A 22,345-nucleotide genomic window follows, 5' to 3' on the forward strand; every position below is an offset into this window, starting at 1 on the left:
GCTATTTCTGTTGAAAAACAATCGTATAATAGAACTGTACGAGATATGTACCAAATGCAGTTATGCTAATAGCATTCTCCTCTGTGATCGTATATAATTTAAGTAAATATTATTTAAGTAAACATACGTGAAATAATTTTGCTTATTTCTTTTCATTTACAAGCGGCTGTGTTTAACATTTTATATTTTATATATAAATAATATGAGACAAGCACGATATCTTTAAATTAACCTTTTTTGTTATATATAATATTTCGCATGTCAAGGCAGACGTGAAAATTATCGTCATGATCATAGATGAATAATTGCACACGTTGAAGAAGCGAACTGGAATATTTTCGAACCTTTGGAACAGAGCACAGCGTATTAATAAGAACGCGATTAAAATTCGAAGAACCGCAAATACGTGAAGATGGTCATTTTCACTATGAGATTATGCAGTTTTCTTCGAATCACACAATCATCTGGAACTGTCAATGTCCTTTTAGAGCATATTTTAAACTGACCTAGGATCTAGAAGATTTCTCACCCTAACTCAGAAGTTGTATTATTGTTCGCAGTTGAAATGTAGGCCTGATTGGTTTATAACGTAGAAGAACCATCTTCTGTTGACAGGATCTTAAAAATAGAACACGTTTATTTTTATTGACCGCAATGTTCGTGTCTACAAATCTGTCATGTACATTTACGGATCGAAGGAGGAGAAAGCAGAGCACGTTTCTTGTTCCTGCGTCTAGCCATCTTTCCAGCCACGAACAGTACTCGCCTCAACACAGCCCCAAATTCTAAAGTTTCATCGTGCTGGTCTCGAGGCTATGGAAGCCGCCTCGGATTACTTTTCGATCCTGAAAATTCAACTATCTACTGTAACTCTTAAACCACGAGATTTACTTCTGAGTATTAGAAAGATGAGATGTTAGGATACTTCGACGTATTTTGATTTGGAAATTTGATTCCAGCTGTATGGATCCAAGAGAAGAACGATGTTAGACACAAAATAAATTGTCTTGTGAAACGTCTTGTGAAACGCACAGGATATATAAGATGTGATCCATCGAATGACAGATTTAAGGAAGCCTATTACAGCTATCGTAATTGTAATCGAGTCGTTCATAGGCCAAAGATTACTCCCTTTTTACTCCACTTCTTGAAATTTGTGATATTGTAACGTCAAAGCACTTGGCTGTTTATGCTATATAATTTCATCAATTTTCTATATTTTCTGTTTTGTGCAGTTAACCGGTTTGTTAACCGTTTGAGTCTCAAGCAGCGCGATCGCACTGTTTAGATTTTGTGTCGAAAAGTCCCAGTACATTTAAACGCTACGGACGACTGACGGTATTTTGTATTTCATTGTTATCTTCTCAATAATTTTTATTGAACAAAACTCGAAATATTTATAAACTAATAGTACGCATATATAATAATATAGATGTATTTCATAAAAATAACAAATATGACGAGCGCTATTGCGTCGCTTGTTTCTCTTCGCAATCGATTTAGGACATCGTGCTGTTCGGGATTTTTCGACCCTGTTTTTTCACAGACCCCTGGCACTCAAACGGTTAAATAAGCGTCTGAACTGTCTAAAGTCACCTAATTACCTAAGGTAACTATTTGAAGATTGTAACTATCCAAAATCATCTAAAGTTTGACCAGTTACTAATGACTTCCGTGTTTCAGGAATGCGAAACGAATCTGAGGCGAGCTCGATGACTTTAGAATTAGGATAATTTGATTTCAAGATTCTTGTCTTACGATCAGAATCGGGGCGGTTTCGAGCTACTCTCATGAATTCAGCGTCACGCGAGAAGATTCCAAATAGACCGAGGTAGGGCTCATGTTTGTTCATGTATCACAATATCAAGATATATCGCGACTGGTTTCGAGACATCGGTGTTATGAATGCTATTTGTTAACTGTTCTCTGGTGATTTGCAGAATTCTCTGCTGTTGTAGAATGCATTTCGTTCTTTGAAAGACAGTTTGTATGATCAAGTTTTATATTGCGCGTGTATTTCAAAAGTGCCACAACTCTGTCCAACGTTTCAGTCCTGTTAGAAGAACATCAAAATCGTCAAAGGAGTATTTCAAGGGTTAAGAATGAACGTAATTACAAGAATAATATTTGATGGTTCTTACCTAGACTCTATTCTTCTTGCCAACATTATATTTTATAAGATAAATAATTTTTTTGCAAGCCTACAAATATTTTCCCGTTTTCCCTGATATATTCGTTTGTACTGTACCAGTTCTGAAATACATATACGACACGCTACACATTTAAGTACTGTCTGTGTTCGATTTTGTGAGTATCTTTAGTTATTCTTAAGCGTTACTTGCTTATTTTTATACTTGCTATACTTTTCAAGCGTTGCTTGCGGATTTCTTCTATAAAGCTGCATTCACGATTTCGCAATAATGTTCCATAATTTTTTGAACTTGATATGATTTTAGGTCATTACAATCGGACCCTGCATGAAACTCTGATAGCTATAATAGAGCTACACGAATTTGTCATGATACGTTTCATGTATCCAGTGTGTTTCGTATCATGTTTCATGTATTTATCGCTATTCATTCTGTGTCTAATGAATCTAACACACAATTTATGTCACGCTTATTTATTTTTACTACAATATAGATTGCCCCCCCTCCTATATAATTAAATCAAATTAAGTTAATAGTTTTAGTCGAATGTTTCATATTTGATGTTATTGCTTTCGTAGTCTGGTGACTAAACATTTTGGTTGCAAATATGCATTAAGCTTTGAATCTGAAGTATTATGTGTCTGTTATTGGATTGTAATCCATTTTGATAATACAGATATTAAAATAGACAGCAAAGTTTTGATATTTTATATCAAAGAATACTGTAATTTTGGTATTAAATTTTCAAAGTCTTTACTACTTGTTTAATATGATATCAGTTTTATTAATATGCAATTCTAAGGTTGTTGAGCGTGATCGATAATTGTTGACTCAATTCCGTTGACGGAACACTCAACCTTGGAACTTAAACTAACAATTTACAGGGTCGAAAGTAACTAACAAAAGAAAAGGGACGTGAAGTGTTATTGAATTTGCTTTGTCTCTTGTATTCAGAATATCTAATTACCAACTACGAGAGATTTGATATTGTGTACAAAGAGCGAAGATTTATTTCGGAGAATAAAGAGATACATTCAAAATAGATAAAACGCTAAAACGTGCAGACTAAACTAAATAATATTACATTATTTCTTCCATTTGCCATTATTTTCAATCAATTAAATTAATTATTGTTTTAAAGAGATCTTTTGCTATTTACACATTCTTAAAAATTTCTACGCGCGTTCGAAAGAAAGTATTTAGCAATGTTTGAACGATTTAACACGTATCGAAGTCTAAATTAATCGTATTTGCAGCGTAACGTGACAATACTTACGACATTGTTTTTGCGGCGGGAGGCTTCGCCTCCTCCTGCCGCTCGCAGTTTTTGTCCCTATGATTATCGGTGTTTCCCAAGAAGTTTCTCACTAATTTCCCCGAGTAAAAATAGTTGAGCAAATCTCTGCTTCACGATATCACTTTAAAACGAGTATTCTCACTGATAAAAAATATATCGCCAATATCACACATATATATAGCCAATGGTGTCCTGTTTTATATCGATCCCATTTATCTCGTCTTAATATTGCCGTAGAGATCGAACGCGCTTCTTAATTCACGTTATTCCTCTGTTATATTTACCGTATTAATTATTTTCTAATACCGTACTCATCGATCTACAAAACAATCGAAAATACAATATATATCCGTAATTACTCTAATTGCACGGCGGCCGATCCATTGATTTATTGTCGGACACATTCGAGATTCGGTGTGCTATTTAAGAAACCGCGCTCGCGTTCGTGGCCCTCATTTTTATTGACCCCTCGCCGATATACTCGCCGAAATAATTTTTCATCGTTATGCACCGGTTATGTAATATCTCACGATGATCAGCCGCTCGATTCTCCCGAATTTTATCCATCGTCATTATCAATCATCGATTATTCCTTCGACTTAAGCGATCACTTTTTCATCCGATCTGTGAAATGATCCACCTGTTTCGCTCGCGAATCGCTCTCTCGTGCGGCACACTGTTAACCTATTTACTCCGACAACTTAATCGATGATTGTACGATCACTCGACCGCGCACCGTGTTTCCGTGATCGATTGAAAATTACACGTCCGCGCTCGCACAACCGTCGCCCTCGTTAAATTGATTTACAGACGCGAAACGACTAATTTTCGCAACGTAAATGATTCTACCGAAACGATTTACAACGCGGCAAACTTCCGTTTGCCGATTCTTCTTTCGAGGAAGAAGGAAGATGCTGCCGGACACTGTTGGACACGCGACGATAGTGTCGTTTGCAGTCGCGTGACCGCCTCGATTAAGAGATCGTCGGTAATAATGTGGACGAGTTGGCAGGTCGAATTGTGTCGATAGAGTGCGAGTCGAGCGAGTCCACTGGTCTGGGGGGCAGCATCTCGTGCGTTTTCATTCGTAGACGTGTCTCGCGCGGAACGACGATGTATTTTACTCGTTGTTCCAGGTTGTCGTCAAGCAATCAACGACCAACACGTACCGCTTCTCGTCGAGCGGATTATCGCGAGTCACGATCGCGCGGAATATTTGCACCGTTCTATCACGAAACGAAAGAACAAGCTGAAAAACGGAGTAGCACAGGCAGCATCACGAGAGCACGAGGATAAGCTGTTCGGTGGACGACGATGTCGACCCCTGGACGATCGAAACTACCGACAGAGTCACTCTGACAATGCGCATGCGAGCCGGGCTTCGCGCCAATTTCTTTCCGTCACATTACCTCTAGAGTCTTTGCTCGTTCGTCACTATTTTATAGTCGTTCTTGGATTTACGAATATTACCACTTAATAGTTTAGGCTCTTATCTATAATCTTATCTATAATTTTATATATATGACGATAGAGAACATTTTACGTCATAACGCAAGCTTTGTTAAACCTATTTTGTTCTTTGGATCATTGTCGCCTCAGTCGTATTTTTCTATCGTTAAAATTTTTCTTGAATTAATAGGGAAAATACGAAAAAAATCATTATCGATATCCCGATTTCTCGTTTTATTTGCAGGCTACATTTTTTTTTTTTTAAATCACGGAGAACCTATTTGCTTGGCGAAATAAAAAATACGATTGGGACGTAAAATTTTGAGCACCGGCGAGGAATTCAAGAGTTACGATCACTGTTATAATCGTCGACTATCGAGGGCGCTTTTCCATGAATATAAAGACGCGTTGTCTAAACTAGTAAAACTGTTGTAAAACTTACATTTCAGTTATTGAAGTGCACGAGGTCGCTACCTACATTTCTTTGCGTTTTTATGGTATTTGGTATTTATGGTATTTTCGTGACGTGTTCAATCTCAATAATACGAAAGAAAGTACTTTGCTCTTGCAGCAACTTCTTTTCGCAACTTTATTGTCGTCCGGTTTCTGGAAAGCTTCCCAAGGATGTTCTTAATCTTCTGTCATTTACGTTTTGTACTAGTTTTGTTGTCACGATGTATGAGAGATGCTGAGAAAACATAAACATTAGTCGTGAATAAACTTTGCATGAGAGTGACGTGGAACGTAATATATATATGCAAAATTGTATACAAAGTAATAACAATTACATGCAAACTTTGTATGCTTTTATATCTAATACAATGGTTGCAAGCAGTAAATGTGAACTATTATTGCGTATGGAACACAATTACTTCTTAGTTATGTTAAATTCTTAAATATTGTTGATTCTAAGACTCCAAATTTCACATTGGTAATATACAAATATACATGTATCAAATATATCAAATTTTTGTATAAAATGTAATAACAGATAACGTTCTTTATTAAGGCTTTAATCCCTTAAAATCGCTTTAAGTATAAGTAATCTTCTAAAAAATAGTTCTTGATGGTATTTGTCAGGAAATATGTAGCATGAAATATTTTTCAAAGAATTTTGCGTAATTCTTTAATTCTCGAATTATGTAAAATGACGTTACGAAAAGGAAGAACAGCGTTACCTCTTAGTTTGGAGGGTTTTAATATATTGAAGAATAATTTGATTTTAAGTTTTAATAATTCTCATGCAAACAGTTTTTAATTTTTTTTTAAATTCACTCAGTAGTTTCTCGCTTCCGACGAAATAGTATTCCAAAACTGGGTTTCCATTATTCGCTCATATCTTACGGTTAATGGAAGGAAGGATGCTGTAAAAGAGGAAGACCTATTTATCATACGACGAGGCCCAGCCGATCGAAACTGCCTTCCGGTAAAGCCACTCTGTCAATGGGCATGCGCATTAAACAATCACGCAAGAATTTATGTTAAACAATAAAGTCGTATCGATTCACCTGTTTCTTCTATTTTTAATACCTCGCCTCTCGAGGCTGGATTTTCTTGCGTTCACCCTTTTAAATTATGCAACATTTACAAAATTGCTGATATAAAATCGCAAAATACATGTAAAAATACAGATTTTAAAGCAAAAGAGGAAGTTTCGTAAAATGTTCATATTTCAAGTGAAATAATATTTTTCATATTTATAGAGTTATATTTATGCAATTGTATATATAATATTGCGCGGAACGTTGCGATAAATCGCAATTATAAAATTGCAAAATTGATACACAAATACGAATATCTTCAATAGGTATTTTTAATATTTGCAGAATTATTATAAATTTATACATTGCGATGAATATTTAGTAATCGTTCTACATTTAATTTTTTCATACTTTTAGCTGTTATTAATGGGTAATTCGCGTTATTACCTTCCTATAGCCTTTTGTAGCAAAAAGAAAGAAACGTAGAGGAAAAGTGTCATTGGACTATGCGAAAGAAGAGGTCATTTATCACCGAGCAATAGGGTTTGTGTGTTTAGAACTACTCCTTAGTTATCTGGATCTGGACTTCACATCAATCGTTGCCAACAAAGTGGATGAAAAATGAATGTTTCCCTTCTAAGGACAGTTCAGTTATTATGGATGTGCTGAAAATATAGATGCTTTTTATTTTCAAGGGGGAAATATGCAATTAATAAAATAATACAATGTTTGTAGACTTTTTGAATAATCACGCAGCTTTATGAATTCATTTCTTCAAAGTTTTAAATACCTATAAATTATGTATTATTCTTTTCTTGCTGCTCACTTTTTATTTTCATACACATCATGATTTTTAATGTTACAGAATTTCCAGAATTTGTTGGTAACAATTGCATGATTCGGTGATTTAAGCCTTAATTTAAAATTAAGCCTTATTTTAAAATTAATATGAAAATGTACAAATATACAAAATTAAGGTAAAATAATTATTCTTTTACATAGTAGAAAAACAAATATTCTGTAATTCTCAATAATAATCACTTCTGGTTATTTTGGAAGAACGAACTTGTACTCGGAAGATTAACTCGTCTCAGGTGGTCGCAGTTTACCTCTCTTAACCATTGTCATGATATATTTTTAGTTTGATTGTATGATTTGAAATTTACCAAGGTCGATCCCGAATAGACGTGATTGCAAAGTCGATAGAAAATTTCATGCACGCTTCTAACGTGACTATCTACACTCGCCCAGGAATCCTATTTTCCCACAGCGTTACCTTTCCTTTCGTAAATCATATTCGCGGTAAGTTCATTACCTTCCCGGACAGAGACGAATTGCATTTGAGAAACGTGGCGAGAGAGTCAAATGGGAATAAATACGCTCCTTCTGATTTTCGAAAGGAGATTTGACGGCGATGTCTTGAAAATGAAAGATTCAAGCTTGAGACGAAGGTCTGCTGACGAAGAATTGAGATTTAAAGAAGAGAGATGAAAATAAAAAATACAATTTTGTAGAAAAATGTTTTATATGGAAGTATGAAAAGAAACAGTTTACAAACAGTCAAATGGATATAGATACGCTTCCTCTTATCTTCGGAAATAGATTGGACGGTGAAGTTTTGAAAATGAAATATTCAGACTTCGGATTTCAGAATGAAAAATTGATATTTTGCGAAGAGAATCGGAAATAAGAAATAGAGAAGATTTCATACGGCAGAACGATGAGAAAAAGATTCACATTCGAACAGAAACGTTGGAAATGTATGGAAAGTTTACGTAAGAAATAAATTTCAGGCAGAAATTTGGAAATAATAGATTTGCATTGCATGAAAATTTGAAAATAAATGGTTTACATATCGAAAGTTTTCGAAAGAAATTATAGGATTATTTTGAAGGGAAGAATCGAGCGTGTAGAACATTTTGTATAAGACAAATATATTGTAGCTTTAATTAGAGAGAAATCATTTATAATACTGACGATTCAATTCACAATATGATTACAGTATTAACGTTCATATTAAATGCATTCGATAACATTGCTTTGCTACTGCTTAATGTTACATGTGGAAATAATTATTACGTATCTACGGCTAGAACAGAATTTACGTCAAAATTGTATACAATAATATTTATTTATAATCTATCGTTATATTAAAATTATCGTAAAATTATTACACATTTCTCATAAATTATCTACGCTGTAGATCTAGAAAAAATTATGTTTCATTTAGTTGTTGTGAAATATGAAAAATTTGTGCTAGAAAGTTCGTGTATTTATAAATTAACGGCAGAGGAAGTGCCGTGCACCAGTGGATGACATCTTAAATTCTATAAAGAGCAAAGTAGCATTTATCCCTGACATTTATTATTATTATCAGTAAATTTATAATATACTTATTTCTTTTTTTTATACTATAAATATAACATCAAAAAGATCTTTTAGTGTTATAAAAAGATATATTTCTTTGTAATATTTGAAATATTCGAAATATTCAAAACACTATTTTTTTGATATATCGCTGAGTACATCTTTTTATATTCAATAAACAAATTGACAACTTTAAACAATTCACAAATTGTAATTATATATTTTCATAAGAACTTTTAACAGATTTCAACAAATGTGATAATTTGAAGATGCAATGTTTAAAACTAAATAACAGCTACTATATGTATATCTCAAAAGAATTGCTATATCAGAAATAATTTCAAAATAAGAGATAATAAGTTCATTGTATTACTCATAGTATTAATGTGCCTATTTACACGTCAATAAAATTGTTTTGTTATTTTCATAAATTTATTTCAGAAAATGAAGATGCAAATTTTAATTATCGTTTGACACGGATACTATATTTTTTATGTTTGTACAAAAATTCGTTTGTACCATACAGAATTATACTAGCAATAAGTAACTTTTGTTTCTTGCATCGTTATTGTTTGTCAGTAAAATATACTCTCGCAGTTACATTACAGAATATTGTACAAGATTATCAGCGTAATATTTCCCGTTCGATGTCTTTCTTAGGCATTGAGTTCAACTTAAGACTAATTTGATCATTGCTTATAGGTATTATGTTTTAGTTTTCATCTTAAAATTACGTACTAACATTGGTAAAAAATATGTTTTTTTAAATATTTTCTTTCTTGCATCTTCATTGATCAAGAATTAATCCTTTTGAAGTACCAAACAAGATTGTAAATATGTTCACCCACTTTAAAAGGAAAGATAAAGTTACTAAACAGAAATTACATAAATACATATATATATATGTATTATATTTACGTTATATAAAAATACCAAAAACTCGCGTTAATTTCTCAAAAATTTATATTCTTCATTCTTCTTAGCTGAGCGAATTATTCTTTCAGGCGTAAATTTTTTAACAATCTTTGTCTTTCTTTGTTAAAATTTGAATGATGTGTATTGTTAAGACACTGTACATATTGTAAGAATTTAAAAATTAGAAAATGCTTATTAAAATGTAGTGTAATTAAAATCATATTAGATGTTAGTTTAAGAAATAGAAGAATTAATGATGACGAATGGTATAAATAATTATTAGATTCTATGTATATATATATATTTCGCGTATTCTCGTTTTTCTTCAATTCTTTCTTTCATTTGAATTCCATCAAATAATATTTTCTAGTCTTCTAATTAGAACTTTGGAACTATGCGATCAAGTATTTCGTATTTCTCTCGTGGCCGAGTTCTTTTTCTATTACTTTTGATCAATATATATGTAATATTATTGGATGATAATTATTGTAGCTGCGTTTTATATTTATCTTATATACTATGGATATCTTTCGTATTTAAACAATTTTCGTTTTCCACGAGAACATAAATAAGTATGGCTGATATACGATTACGAGGCATCGGGTTTCCCTAACACCTGAAAATTGAGTAGAGACGAAGGATACTCTTCACTGAAGTTTATAATCCTACATTGTCGTTTAGTCACAGTTTCCAGCTGAATTCATCTATACGAAAATCCGATAGAAAATAGTACTCTAAAAGACGGAGAACAAGACTCTTGCCTGATAATTTTAATAATCCATTTTCTCCAACATTCCAGTTTCTACGTTCCATCATAAAATAGATGATCTCCTGCGTTCACTTCAGTTGCACCAACACCATGAAGTAGGTGACCATAGCTCCCAGTACCTGGAGAATTAGTTGTTTTTATTTAATGAAACCTTACAACCAAAATATTCAACCGAGTTTAAACTGAGCTCAAACCATTTCAGAAGTTAAAATTGTCAAAGTTAGTTCAAACTGAATTTTACTGCGAGGTTCTTACTCCGAATTAAAATGTATTGTTCAACGTGGACGAGTGACAAAATTGATGTCGGGAGAAATTTAAGTAAAGTTGATATTTATATTACCGAGGCAAAGAGATCCAAAGAGACGGTGAAGAACTTCGCCCCTGAAATCGACATCGCTTTTTGGCACTGCTGGCAGACGATTTGCACGAAAGTTTTGGCCTCTTCTGATCCATCGTACCAATGACAAGAGTAAGCGGCTTCCATCACTGATGAACTCTGTGTATAATACAAAAAATGTAGGTAGATGCGAAATATGGCTTTTCTCAATATCGATGACTAGATTGTTGATATTTATGTATATTCATACTTCACGACACTAAAGGAACGAAACTTATAGAGAGATTCGTTTCGTCTTGTAAATATCACAACAGTGGTATTTCACTGTGCACAATTTCTTTCTTCGTATATGGTAAACATCTTTTACATTTCTATGTATTGAAATTTCACGTAAATGCATAAACATCCGCAATCTATTGATAACTAATTAAAACTTGATTTACGATATTTTAGAGTCACGGTATCGAATGGAAATCACTTGGAAAATAAAATAAAGGGAAATATAATAAATATACGATATACGAATACGAACAATGTTTAATTTGCTCGCAATTAAAATTATTTCGAAATGTATAACCTACGCAGAAATATGATCGAACTCGTAACATACGTATCATGAGAATGATTTGATGTTTTTTATTAATTTTAATATATGTATGTGTCTCGAAAATTCTAGAATTGTAAATTCCAAATTCGTAACACGTGATACGAACGATTCCACGTAAATTTTTTATTATTCCTCGTAAAAGTACGTTGGAAACTCGAGAAATCGGGACTCGATTAAAATTTGCATCGTTTTGTGCTGGAATACATAGTCGATTAATATTTATACGGATAATTATATGTACCTCCTCGATGAGACGGTTTCCAAATATGCACAGCATGAAGACCTGCCCTAGGGAGTATAACAAGTAACCTATTACCGAAGCTGCGTATGTATCCACTGCATTTATCTGAAAGATAAATCAAAGTTTTATCTCTTTTATCATTGGAAATGGGGGTAGGTTAGCTGAATATCTTTTCCTCTTTTAATAAATAGACTCCTCTAATTTTACGCTATATTTTATTGTGTTTTATATTTACGCTATTTATACTGTTTTATGCGGAGAAAAGTTAAAAGTATTTCTGTTAAACTCTTTATATTACCTTTGTTGCTTGGTAGGCAAGTAAAGTTAATGTGATGGTGGTAATTAACATATGTAACAGCAGAGCAACACCATAAGCGTCTCCAATTGCGGTTACGAGTCTAGAAAATAATGACAATGTTAAAGTAATTTGAGTAATAAACAGATCTATCCATTTGCATCATAAATATAAAATTGTCATTTCCTTTTATAACGATACGGAATTTTCCATAATAATATACAATATAATTTTTTGTAATAACTTCTACCTTCCAAAAAGCAGGGAATTTATTTCTAAGTTTTTGAATATCCAATTACATAATATTATTAAAATTATTAACTACATAAATATACCGTAAACGTAATGTAGATGTTAAATTCCGCCAAATAATAAACTGTATTAATTGCCAAATTTGTTTAAACGAACTTTGCATTATTATCATTTTATATTACATTTCAGTGTTTGTTTGCATACATTGTAGGCTTGTAGTCCTCGTTAAATGCTAAAAGAGCTGAGACCCTTGAAATGTACCAAACCCAATCTGTTCGTAAGCCCGTGACTACCATACAACAAAGTTTTAATTCGACCTAGTTCACTGGATGAATGCATTTAACCAGTTGGTTAGAGTTTATGATTGGACAACTTGTCTCTCTCTCTCTCTCTCTCGCTCTTTTTCTCTCTCGTCTTCTTTATCACTCTTCCTTTTTTCTTTTCTCCTTGATTCCACATCTCCCCTTTGCTGTTTAAATAATGCATTTCACCAACGTATCGTCAAGTTAGCTGTATCCAAGTTGAATGATCAATACTTTCAAGTGCTTTAAAGGGGAAGAATAAGGTGTTTGACGGTTCTTCGATTCGTTATTTTCTTATTGGATTCATTCTTTCTCGTATTTGTTTCTTAGCTTGTCCATTTTCCGTCCACTTTATATTTATCCGTGCTCATTTACTTTCGTCAAAACTTCTATCAAACTTGAAATTGACGAAGAAATGATTCTTTCCTTTTTGCATTGTTTTACTTGATTTCCTTGGAAATTTCCAATTTAACGGAGAAATCCTTCATCCACCCTTAATTTCTTTCCACGAAGAATCCTTTAATCTTCTGCTTAAGTACCTTACCTGTCACTTTCTTACAATTATTTATACTTTATAGGAAAGTTCTTTGCAAAAAATGAAAAACAAGATCCTTTCTACTTTAGTGTAGTTATCTATCCGCTATGGTATTCGATGTCTCTATTTCTTTAATGTAATATTAATATGAATTATTATAAGACATATATATTATTATTATAAGACATACTTTCTGCCTTTTATAGGGGAAACAACTTTCAAATTTAATATAGATATTGTCTTTAATCAAACTTTTATAAAACACTGTCAACCAGCTTTCTATTGTTTGAATGGTTTCCTTCTTTTATTTTATTTGATTTAGAAATTGAAAGTATACTGCTTAATCTATTCTTGAATATTTTAGCATTAAACATTAACATTAAATTTAACATTAAAAATCTTATTCTGTACAAAACTTCTTAGATTTATTTTTAAAAGGTAACATATCTCTTTTATGTGGCATCTTTTCGCCTAAACCTACGAATTTTACATCAAATAATAAGTCATGTAAAAATAGACTTATTATATCTTTCTCGCGTGACCTTAATATTCCTTTCATTATAAATTTCACTAAAAATGTTTCCATGCTGCAGAAGCGAAAAAGTCTACTTCCGCTTCGCTTTAAAAAATCCCTGAAAAAGGCAACTGACAAGCAAAATCACTTTCGAGCATTAACGTATAAAAGGGACAGTAATTGATCAGGCTAATGCATCGAAATATCAGACGTAGGCAACAGGTTTTCGTGTATTTTTCTGTAACAAAGCAGAGCAAGGATTCGCGTGGCGGTCGAAGGGCAAACATCGAACACATTCTGCATTCTGTGCACCGTCGAGCAACGAAACGTGTACACACACGTGTCAGACACGTATACTGGTGCACACGTGAACGCGACCAACGTACAACCCCTGAATTGTCCAATAAATTGTCCAGTCCGCTTGCTACGTCCCCAGTTGCGGTCAATATCGCGCTCTCTTAGAATAAATACTTCACCACCGTGGGAATACACGCATCCCCTCTGTTTCTGTACCGTCGAACAACCTATATACATAGAACGTAGTTCCGTTCCTTCGTCTTCTTTGAAAATTTTCTTGGATGCGGCGCGACCGTCGTTTCACGTTTCTTCTTCGTTTTCAAAGTTCGCCGCATACTAAGAACCCGGAAACGCGTTTCCTTCTTGTACGCGATATTTTTTCTGGGTTTTGACTGGCAATTCGAAGCTTCTTGTAATTAATTAAGACTCTTATTCCTTGATTTCACAGATTCGTTATTTATACTAACACTATTATTTTTTTTAACACTATTATTTGAACTCCCAAAATTTGACTAATTTGTATAATTTTTTTAGGAATTTTAGAAATTTACGGCGGCGCTTTCTTTGAGACTTTATTTACTTTTTATGGAGAGACACCTATTTTTCTCCTTCCATATTTCTTCGTGTTCCCTTCAATTTGATCTTTTTGGCATATGCCTTGTTCTTTAGTTGTCAATAGTTCTATCTATTCAGATGGATCTCTTCAATCTTTTTGCTAACTCTTTACTTATTTTGTTTTCGACCATTTGGAAGTCGTTTGATTCAAAACATATAGAAATAATAACTGAAAATATATATGAAAATATGATCAAAATAGAAAGTTGTAGTAACAAAGAATATAATGAAGGAAAAGAGAAAAGCGTTTGTTGAAAGAAGACACTACCACTGAAAATAATAAATAAAATAATAAAGCGTATGTCCCATAAAGTGCTGCATGTCTGATGGGGTAAGATCATGCAAGTTAAAATGGATAATTCATCGTAAAAAATAATTTCCAGTTCATTTTTCATTATACGTTAAATATACAAGATATCATTTTTTCTTCGTAAAAGAGTCTCAAGCTTTAGAATTCAATACAAAAAGTAGGAAAATTTATATAAAAATTTATGTTCGTAATAAGTCACGACGTCAAAGAAATTACGAGTTTAAGCAATGTGATCAAATTTAGTTGGCCACTAAAACTTCTTGACACGTAAAATTAACCGAATGGAAGAAATTATCCGGCTGTTGAAGAGCAAATTGTTCTACAAAACATTCGAATTATACGTTCGATTAACTATATAAGTTCATTGTCGCACGAAACTAACGCAATGCGAACATTGCTTGAATTTCGATCCATTTTTGCCTCATACTTTTTTCCAAATTACAGTCGAATCGTATAAATTCCACTGAATTTCAAAAGCAATAGGAAACACTTTTATTAAAAAGTACCTTTGTTTGCCGATGAATAAACGCGTTCCATGTATAACGAATGTATTTGTTTCCAACTAAGATTGCTCCAGCCAATATAAAACCTCGAGTAAACAGAATATTGATTTTACATTCGCACATACAACTGGGGGAAAATTTCTTTGCCTTTTCTGAATTATTCACTGAGGGTAGAGTAGATGCGAAACATACGTTTGAAAATTCCGAACCTGGACGTATGCTAATTCAAATTCGAAATAGATAGAATTTTTCAACAATGCATTTCTTTTTTAATTTTTCTTTTTATATTTCTTTTTGTTAATTCTTTTATTTTAAAAAATAATAAAATTTCTTTTTTAATTTTATAACGCAAAACTCATGTACATACTATTTCAAAAATATCTCCCCTTTTATCTTCTGCCCGACCTCCCGATTTACTGAAAACGCTATTGTTTTAATATAATTTATTGTAGATTTGATTGAACATAATATATTTCAACCGTGTACATATTTCAGTTTTTCTTGTCCACGAATGGCTAATAATTATTTTTAATATTTAATTTAGAATTCTATTATAATAAAATTATAATAAATTCTATTATAAATTATATTTATTTAACAGCTTTGTCTCATTGCCTTTTTATTTCAGTACAAGCTCCCATCAAAATTTAACAAATAATGGTAATTTATTCCGAAACTTTCGGTCAATTAGGATTACGCTATGCAATTTAATTCTTCCCATTGTCGTTGAATAAGTAATGCAATTCCAAACATTATGCGAAGAGTCTTCGTTAATTTGAAATCACTTCCTTAATTAAAAAGCTGCCTCCATAAAGTCTACGTAAAGAATTTTTCATCGTTCGTCCTTTACGAACTTTAAACAAAGATTTCCACTGCATATTTCAATAATAAATGGATTTGAACGTTACAGGAAACTAAAACTCGTCCCATAGCAATATCTAGAACTATTTTATTCTTACTGAATCGCTTTTATTAAAAAATTCCAAGGAATTCCAAACGGGATAAACCTTCTAACTCCTTTTTTTAATGTTGATTAAACGTTGAGCTATTTTCATCGCTTTTCACGAGAAACGGTTTAATGGAAAAATTTAGCAAGCTGACACCGGTTGAAAAGTGTAGATGGTAACGAAATCGCGCGAATTTACTTATTCACCTGGCACGGGGATTATTATCCTAATGGAAGTCTCTCATTGTTAGGATCGCGAATGTGAAAGGTTCTCTCATTGTCGACGTAGATTACGTTTCCGTGTAGAAACGAAGTCGAGATGAGAATCGAAATGGGAAACTGGGTTATACCGGAGTAGTCAAGACGTTGACGAACTTTGAAATTGCGACGTGCTGCAATTTAACTTCACCGTGGAAATTTTATTTTCAACCGCGAGAATCTATTGTTTCGGAATTTGCTATTGTCAATGATTTTAGATTATTTCTCGATGACAAACTCCCTTTTCCCCGTATAACAGAATTTGATAATAATAAAAATACGATTCCTAATAAATGGGAAAATTATTTCCTATGGCTAAAGAAATTCATAATTCTTATACGTGTAAAGTTACACTTAATTGTTACTTTGGAAGTTCCCAGTTAAATCATCAAATTCTAAACTGTGTGGTCCAATTTTCACAAAATATCTGTCCTTCGGTAGAGTTTTTTCTGTTTAAGCGTTCAACGTAATCTTTGTTACACGAACGATCCTTGCGATCAGCGATTAATTATAGTGGATTCTGTGGCGTTTTCAGAGAAGATGTTTATTATTTCATGGATTGAAGACTTTAGTTTTAATTCTTTTCGCGTATATTTTCAGCAAAATACGAAAGGGCAACGATTATTATATAAACTATATGTAAATTCCATCAGTATTATGCATATATGTGATTTAAAAGAAGTCACATATATAACGAAATTTTATTACAAAACAAGTAAAATAAATACGATACCTATAAATAATATATATGAACATAAAGATGATAAAGATCAAATATACTCTGCAAAGCATTACACGCTGAAGAAAATATGATGTACTTACCTTACAATATGTTTGTGCCTCTCAACCCAGTATTTGATGGCACTGCGGACTAGCATTTCTTGTTTCTTTGTCAATCCATTTGGTCCCACACCCCCGTTGAAAGTCATTCCAGCAGTTGGTCGAAAGGTGGCCGTAAAATCTGTTCTGTTGCTGTATATTCCCCGAAGATCCATGTCTAACATGTTCTCGCCTGGTGCTGTTGGCGTGGTTGGTGGTAGTGGGTCATGATCTCTCGGATGTTCTGCACTGCCAGCCTGAATAGCAAACAAATAGACATTGGAAGCTGCGATTGGGACACGAGCCTCTCAAAAATCAAATTAATCAGCTCCAGTTTTTACGAATCTCTTAGTTTCATTGTACAAATAATTACATTACATAAATTTGACAACAAAAATTATATGGATAATAAAAAATTCTATTTAACGTAAGTAGAGATTATGTCATATTTGATAGATAAAATTTCAGCTTACTTTAAACAGTTCTCCGCTGTTTGGCACGACAGTGTCCAGCGTGGCACTGAATTCCATCAAAGGCTTCATAATGTTCTTCAGATGTTGAATTTGTTCGCAAGCAAAGAGGAGCCACGAGCAAAAGAGTACATCCAGAAGATTTGCGTCTGCCATGCAAAACACCAGCCAGTAAAATTGGAATATCAACGTCAAGATGTGAGCCATCCCGTGGCTGGCATTATACGGGTACCAAGAACGCAACATCAATCTTGGTATCTGGACGAAAGAATATGTTTGCAATTAACATTTTGAGATTAATCTTCTCTTCTTTCGAATTAAATTTTTCTGCTGCATATGGGGGTCGTTAATAGCCATGTTAATTTACAGGAAGATAGAGGTAAACGTAGGCCATCGTAGATTAAATGAAACATTTTAACATTGTCATTTTTATTTTTTATCATCTATTTGAATCACTAACACCCACACTATACGAATTACTAATTTTTAATGTTATTTATCGTTTATCATTTTTGCAAACGCCAAAGCAAACGATCGTTGAAAAAATTCGAGAACGTTACTATACCAATTTTCTTACTTTTTTAACAAAGAAATAAATAGCGCTATATTAAAGTAAACAAATAATTACGATACCTCGACGTAGGTGGTCTCATTCGTGATAGGATCGATAACTTTCTTCACGGAGTCACCGATGAACGTAATGCTGGTCCAAGAAATGGCCGACAGCATCGTGGTTGCTAGGACAGCCAGCAAGAGTATTCTCATCTTCCTCACGGCCACCTGATGGTAACGTGCGTTGCTCTCGGCGAACAGGGGATGGCTATTCGGATTGTTCCAAATGCCAAGGGTTCTGTAGAATAGTTTGCTCCTAACTGCGAAGTAAACGACCTTGATCACGCTGTGCGTGAAGAACAGCATCGTGATTGTGTTTGCCGTAAGATCGTCCACGTCCTCCTTCTCAAAGAATAAGTTTATACCACAGAACCCAAACTGCATCAGCATCAGGATCAGGTGCACCTTTTGGTAACATGGTTTTGATTAATTTCTTTTTATTTGAATTTTCTGCTTTTTCTTCTTTTTCTCTATTTAAAAAACTTTTCTATTATTCTAAGCTTCTTCTCGAATACAGATTTCTTTATAGCGATTTGACAATAGAACGATTAGAGGCGTATAAATTATTAATTAGACGTATATAAAATAGTTATCTGTAAATGATTTTGTTAAGTTAATGTGATTTTACGTACAATAGCGAAGATTCTGTGTATATTTTTCGTAGAATTGTCGGCATAATAATTGAACATGAAATGCCCAGTAGCTTTCATCAGTCTTATGTTGGGCATCAAGTCCGCGACTAGCCCCTGTTGCTTGAACTTCATCATCTGAAGCAAAAAGTTTGGAAGAACTTAGTGATATTCCATCGAAAGTATATTATATGGAAAGAATTATTTCTAGTATCAGTAGTATACTTTGTATAGCATACTTTGTTTTAATTTCACTTGCATTGGATCTCTAATTCTAATTCATTATTTCCATCTTACTTGACTATATTAAATCATGGTGCTGATTTTTAAAAATATTTAAACATAATATTTTAGAAACATTTTGTTTCAAAGGAAAACGACATATTCTAAAAGAATTATAAAAATTAAATTGAATTTATTTGTTATGTGGTAATCATCATATCTTTATTACTTAAAATTGTAGATAAGACACGTATAAAAATTAAGCTATGAGAGACTATGTAAATTCATATGAAGTAAATTGATTGGGAAGTTATGTTGTATAATATTCTAAACATTTGTCATTGTAGACATTAGGGTAAAGTCAATACAGGTACTCTAGGTCTTCATTACTTCCGTTCGTTGTTTAAAGGTTATCGAGTACTAAATTTGTAATAGATATTCATTCAAACTTTTTCATACACTCCTAAAAGTTTTATCCAATCATATGTATTAGGTCGTCCGCAAAGTTTCTTTCGTTTTATAAGGAAATAATGGACGCACAACATTTTTCTTTTTATATTATTTTATCGAATTACGTATGATGCATTTTGTTCTATCAAGATAAAGATCACAACCTTTGATAGATTAGTTTTCATGTTTGTATAAAGATGCATCGTTGTAAACGACGTGTCTGTAAAAGAAAGACTAATATATCGCGCAGATAATGACATTAACGAGACGTACTTCCTTGTTTATTTTTTCAATGTAAACGTAAAGCGATAAACATGATAATTCGCACTAATTACGTATTATATTTAATGTTCGTATAATGAGTATACGCAAGAGACTTGTAAGTACGTATAGTTTAATAGTTGATGAGTGTGGTGGTTTGTACCCTTGAGGCATTATTCATGGGCGCGTGTTTGCGCGTTTAATTTCACATCTGTCATCGTATCGATGATAACTTTCGTGGTCTGTTACGAAGTTATAGCCTATAATAGAAGCGCAAAGTTTGTGACTCTTCTTTGAATACTAAAAGGATAGAACAAGCAAATGATAAAAATTCTATATTGTTATATGTTTCCAAATTATATTCCAAAAAATATTCAGTCTGTCTAAAAAATTACACGTATTCAACTATAAAAACGCCAATAAATTACGTCCAACTTCCAAAACTTTCTACATTTGTTAACTACAATTCTAATAAGCACTTTAATATTTTACTCGATTGCAAATCTACACTACTTCCAATATTGGTTAAGTTTGTTTTATATAGAATACCTTTTTCTGTGCCTGTAGATATAAATTGTTTAAAGACACGTTGATCGAAGAGAATTTTTTATCTTTGCAATTTTATTCGACGTTTCTGCTTGTGTATTTTAAAGGAAGAATGTGTAATGAAAATTTTGAAGAAACTTGTAACGATTTCGAAGCAAAGAATCGTGTAAAAAGCCTATTACAAAGTTTGAATGATGTAATCATTTTGTAGAAATTTCAAACATCAGTATCAGTATCAATAATATAGATAAGTATCAAATATGCTAATATTCCTACGTACTTTTTTTAAATTAGATAAATAACATTAAACATAAGTTTGGATAATTTGCAAGGAGTTTTATTTGTTGGAAATTCGCTGCGAATATAGTGAAACGCCTATAAACAATATTTCATGGGATCCATCTTTCAACAAGTTGTAAAAAAGTTTACCTCACAACTACGGTAGCCATAAATGACTATGTTTCGTAATGCCAATAACTTTCCTAAAACCACGCGTAGATTCACCGTAAACTACATAAACCACAAATAATACAATTTCGAAAATACATGCAAACGACAGCAAGTTTCATCGATTCTTGCGATTCATAAACGATTTTAAATATTTTACTGTTATACATAAAACGGGCAGTTGCTTTAAGACATTAATTTCACGATATTGTTGCACGATTTCAAAGATTGTCAGTAATTTTGGAACTTTGAGCTTCATAATAAAATTACTTTACTAATTCCTTAGAAAATCTATTTCGACGTTCGAAATATTGTTACGTAATTTTTCATGAAGATAACTAAAATGCATCGATACTATCAAAATCTTTAAATCATCCTTGAACTCAATCCCATGCAATGGTTGTACTAAGAACATCGAATGCCAGATCAAGCATTAAAGTTACCCAATCTCGTCCCTTATTTTTTACACAAGCAAGTTTGTTCTTCGAAAAACTAAGAAATATCTAAAAAAATCTTCAACCAAATTTAATTCTTAGTCCATTTAATTCAATAATAGAACTAATGAATATTTTAGTAAATCTAAATCAAATCACATCTCCATTCAGTTCCATGATATCATCACGATAGCGAGAACATCAAATCACAGAACTAACATTAATCATACAACCACCCTCCATCGAGAATATTTAGAAACCTTCATATTATATCTGGACCCGATGACATCGATTTCACGATAGAGCTAACAAATGTTTCGAAAAATCTCGATCAAATCACTTCTCGATTCGATCCTTTTTTATATCATCACGATAGCAAGAACATTAAATCACAGAACTAGCATCGGTTCTACAATTTCCAGCCACCTTTTTCTATCAAAGATTCTCGGAAACCTTTACACCACATCTCGATTTATCGACGAAGACGAAAAATACTTTTTCGCCAAAATCATCGATTCACAAATCGATGTTTAACTTTCAGATGTTCTCTCACCTTGAGGCGGGTACGTTGTTACGCGATTCAAATCCACGATGAAAACGCGAACTCCTCGCGAGTTCGCCGAGAGAAACGCGGTGCGTGCAGCCGGGGGGCACACGTTTATCGACGAAAACTGACACACGAACAGCACGATGGATCGTCACTGCTCGGCAAGCCAGGGGTTCCTCTTCGTTTTTTCTTTTCTTCCCACCCCCTGGATATCCGCCACCTGTCGTACCGATGACACCCCTCCAGGTCGGCAGGGTACCAAACGTGGACCAATCGCCGACAGGGCACCGAAGCGCAGACGTCCGAGAACGTTTGTTGCCGGCTTGCTCGTTGCCATATTGTTTCTTGTACCGTCGACACGGAGCTTCCTAATCGCATCAATTATTCAGATTTCGACGACTGCAACCACCACCGTTCGGGAAACTACAGTAAGGACGGGAAGAAATATGCCGTGACCGATAAGAAAGT

General features: G+C 33.2%; 1 protein-coding gene across 1 annotated transcript; it reads right to left on the reverse strand.

The window, feature by feature from the left end:
* Window positions 1–8,322: 8,322 nt before the first annotated feature.
* Orco (odorant receptor co-receptor) lies at window positions 8,323–22,032 on the reverse strand. The gene is made up of 9 exons (XM_069126970.1): window positions 21,884–22,032; window positions 18,974–19,108; window positions 18,363–18,746; window positions 17,733–17,987; window positions 17,263–17,516; window positions 11,912–12,011; window positions 11,614–11,718; window positions 10,769–10,924; window positions 8,323–10,547 (listed from the first exon to the last, which is right to left on the reverse strand). The coding sequence occupies exons 2-9, from the start codon at window positions 19,106–19,108 to the stop codon at window positions 10,497–10,499; spliced, it is 1,440 nt and encodes a 479-aa protein (XP_068983071.1). The 5' UTR covers window positions 21,884–22,032; the 3' UTR covers window positions 8,323–10,496.
* Window positions 22,033–22,345: the final 313 nt, after the last annotated feature.

Source organism: Bombus flavifrons, chromosome 2, assembly GCF_040668555.2.
Source record: "Bombus flavifrons isolate JBK064 chromosome 2, iyBomFlav1_principal, whole genome shotgun sequence".
NCBI classification, from domain to species: domain Eukaryota; kingdom Metazoa; phylum Arthropoda; class Insecta; order Hymenoptera; family Apidae; genus Bombus; species Bombus flavifrons.

What these genes read in the sequence shown, in the direction of transcription:
- Orco (XM_069126970.1), bottom strand. Translation starts at nt 19,108, where the DNA reads ATGATGAAGTTCAAGCAACAGGGGCTAGTCGCGGACTTGATGCCCAAC. An exon ending in ACAGCGGAGAACTGTTTAAA is followed by an intron (nt 17,517 to 17,732) that starts GTAAGCTGAAAT and finishes TTTGCTATTCAG; the next exon opens with GCTGGCAGTGCAGAACATCC. An exon ending in TTGCCTACCAAGCAACAAAG is followed by an intron (nt 11,719 to 11,911) that starts GTAATATAAAGA and finishes TTTATCTTTCAG; the next exon opens with ATAAATGCAGTGGATACATA.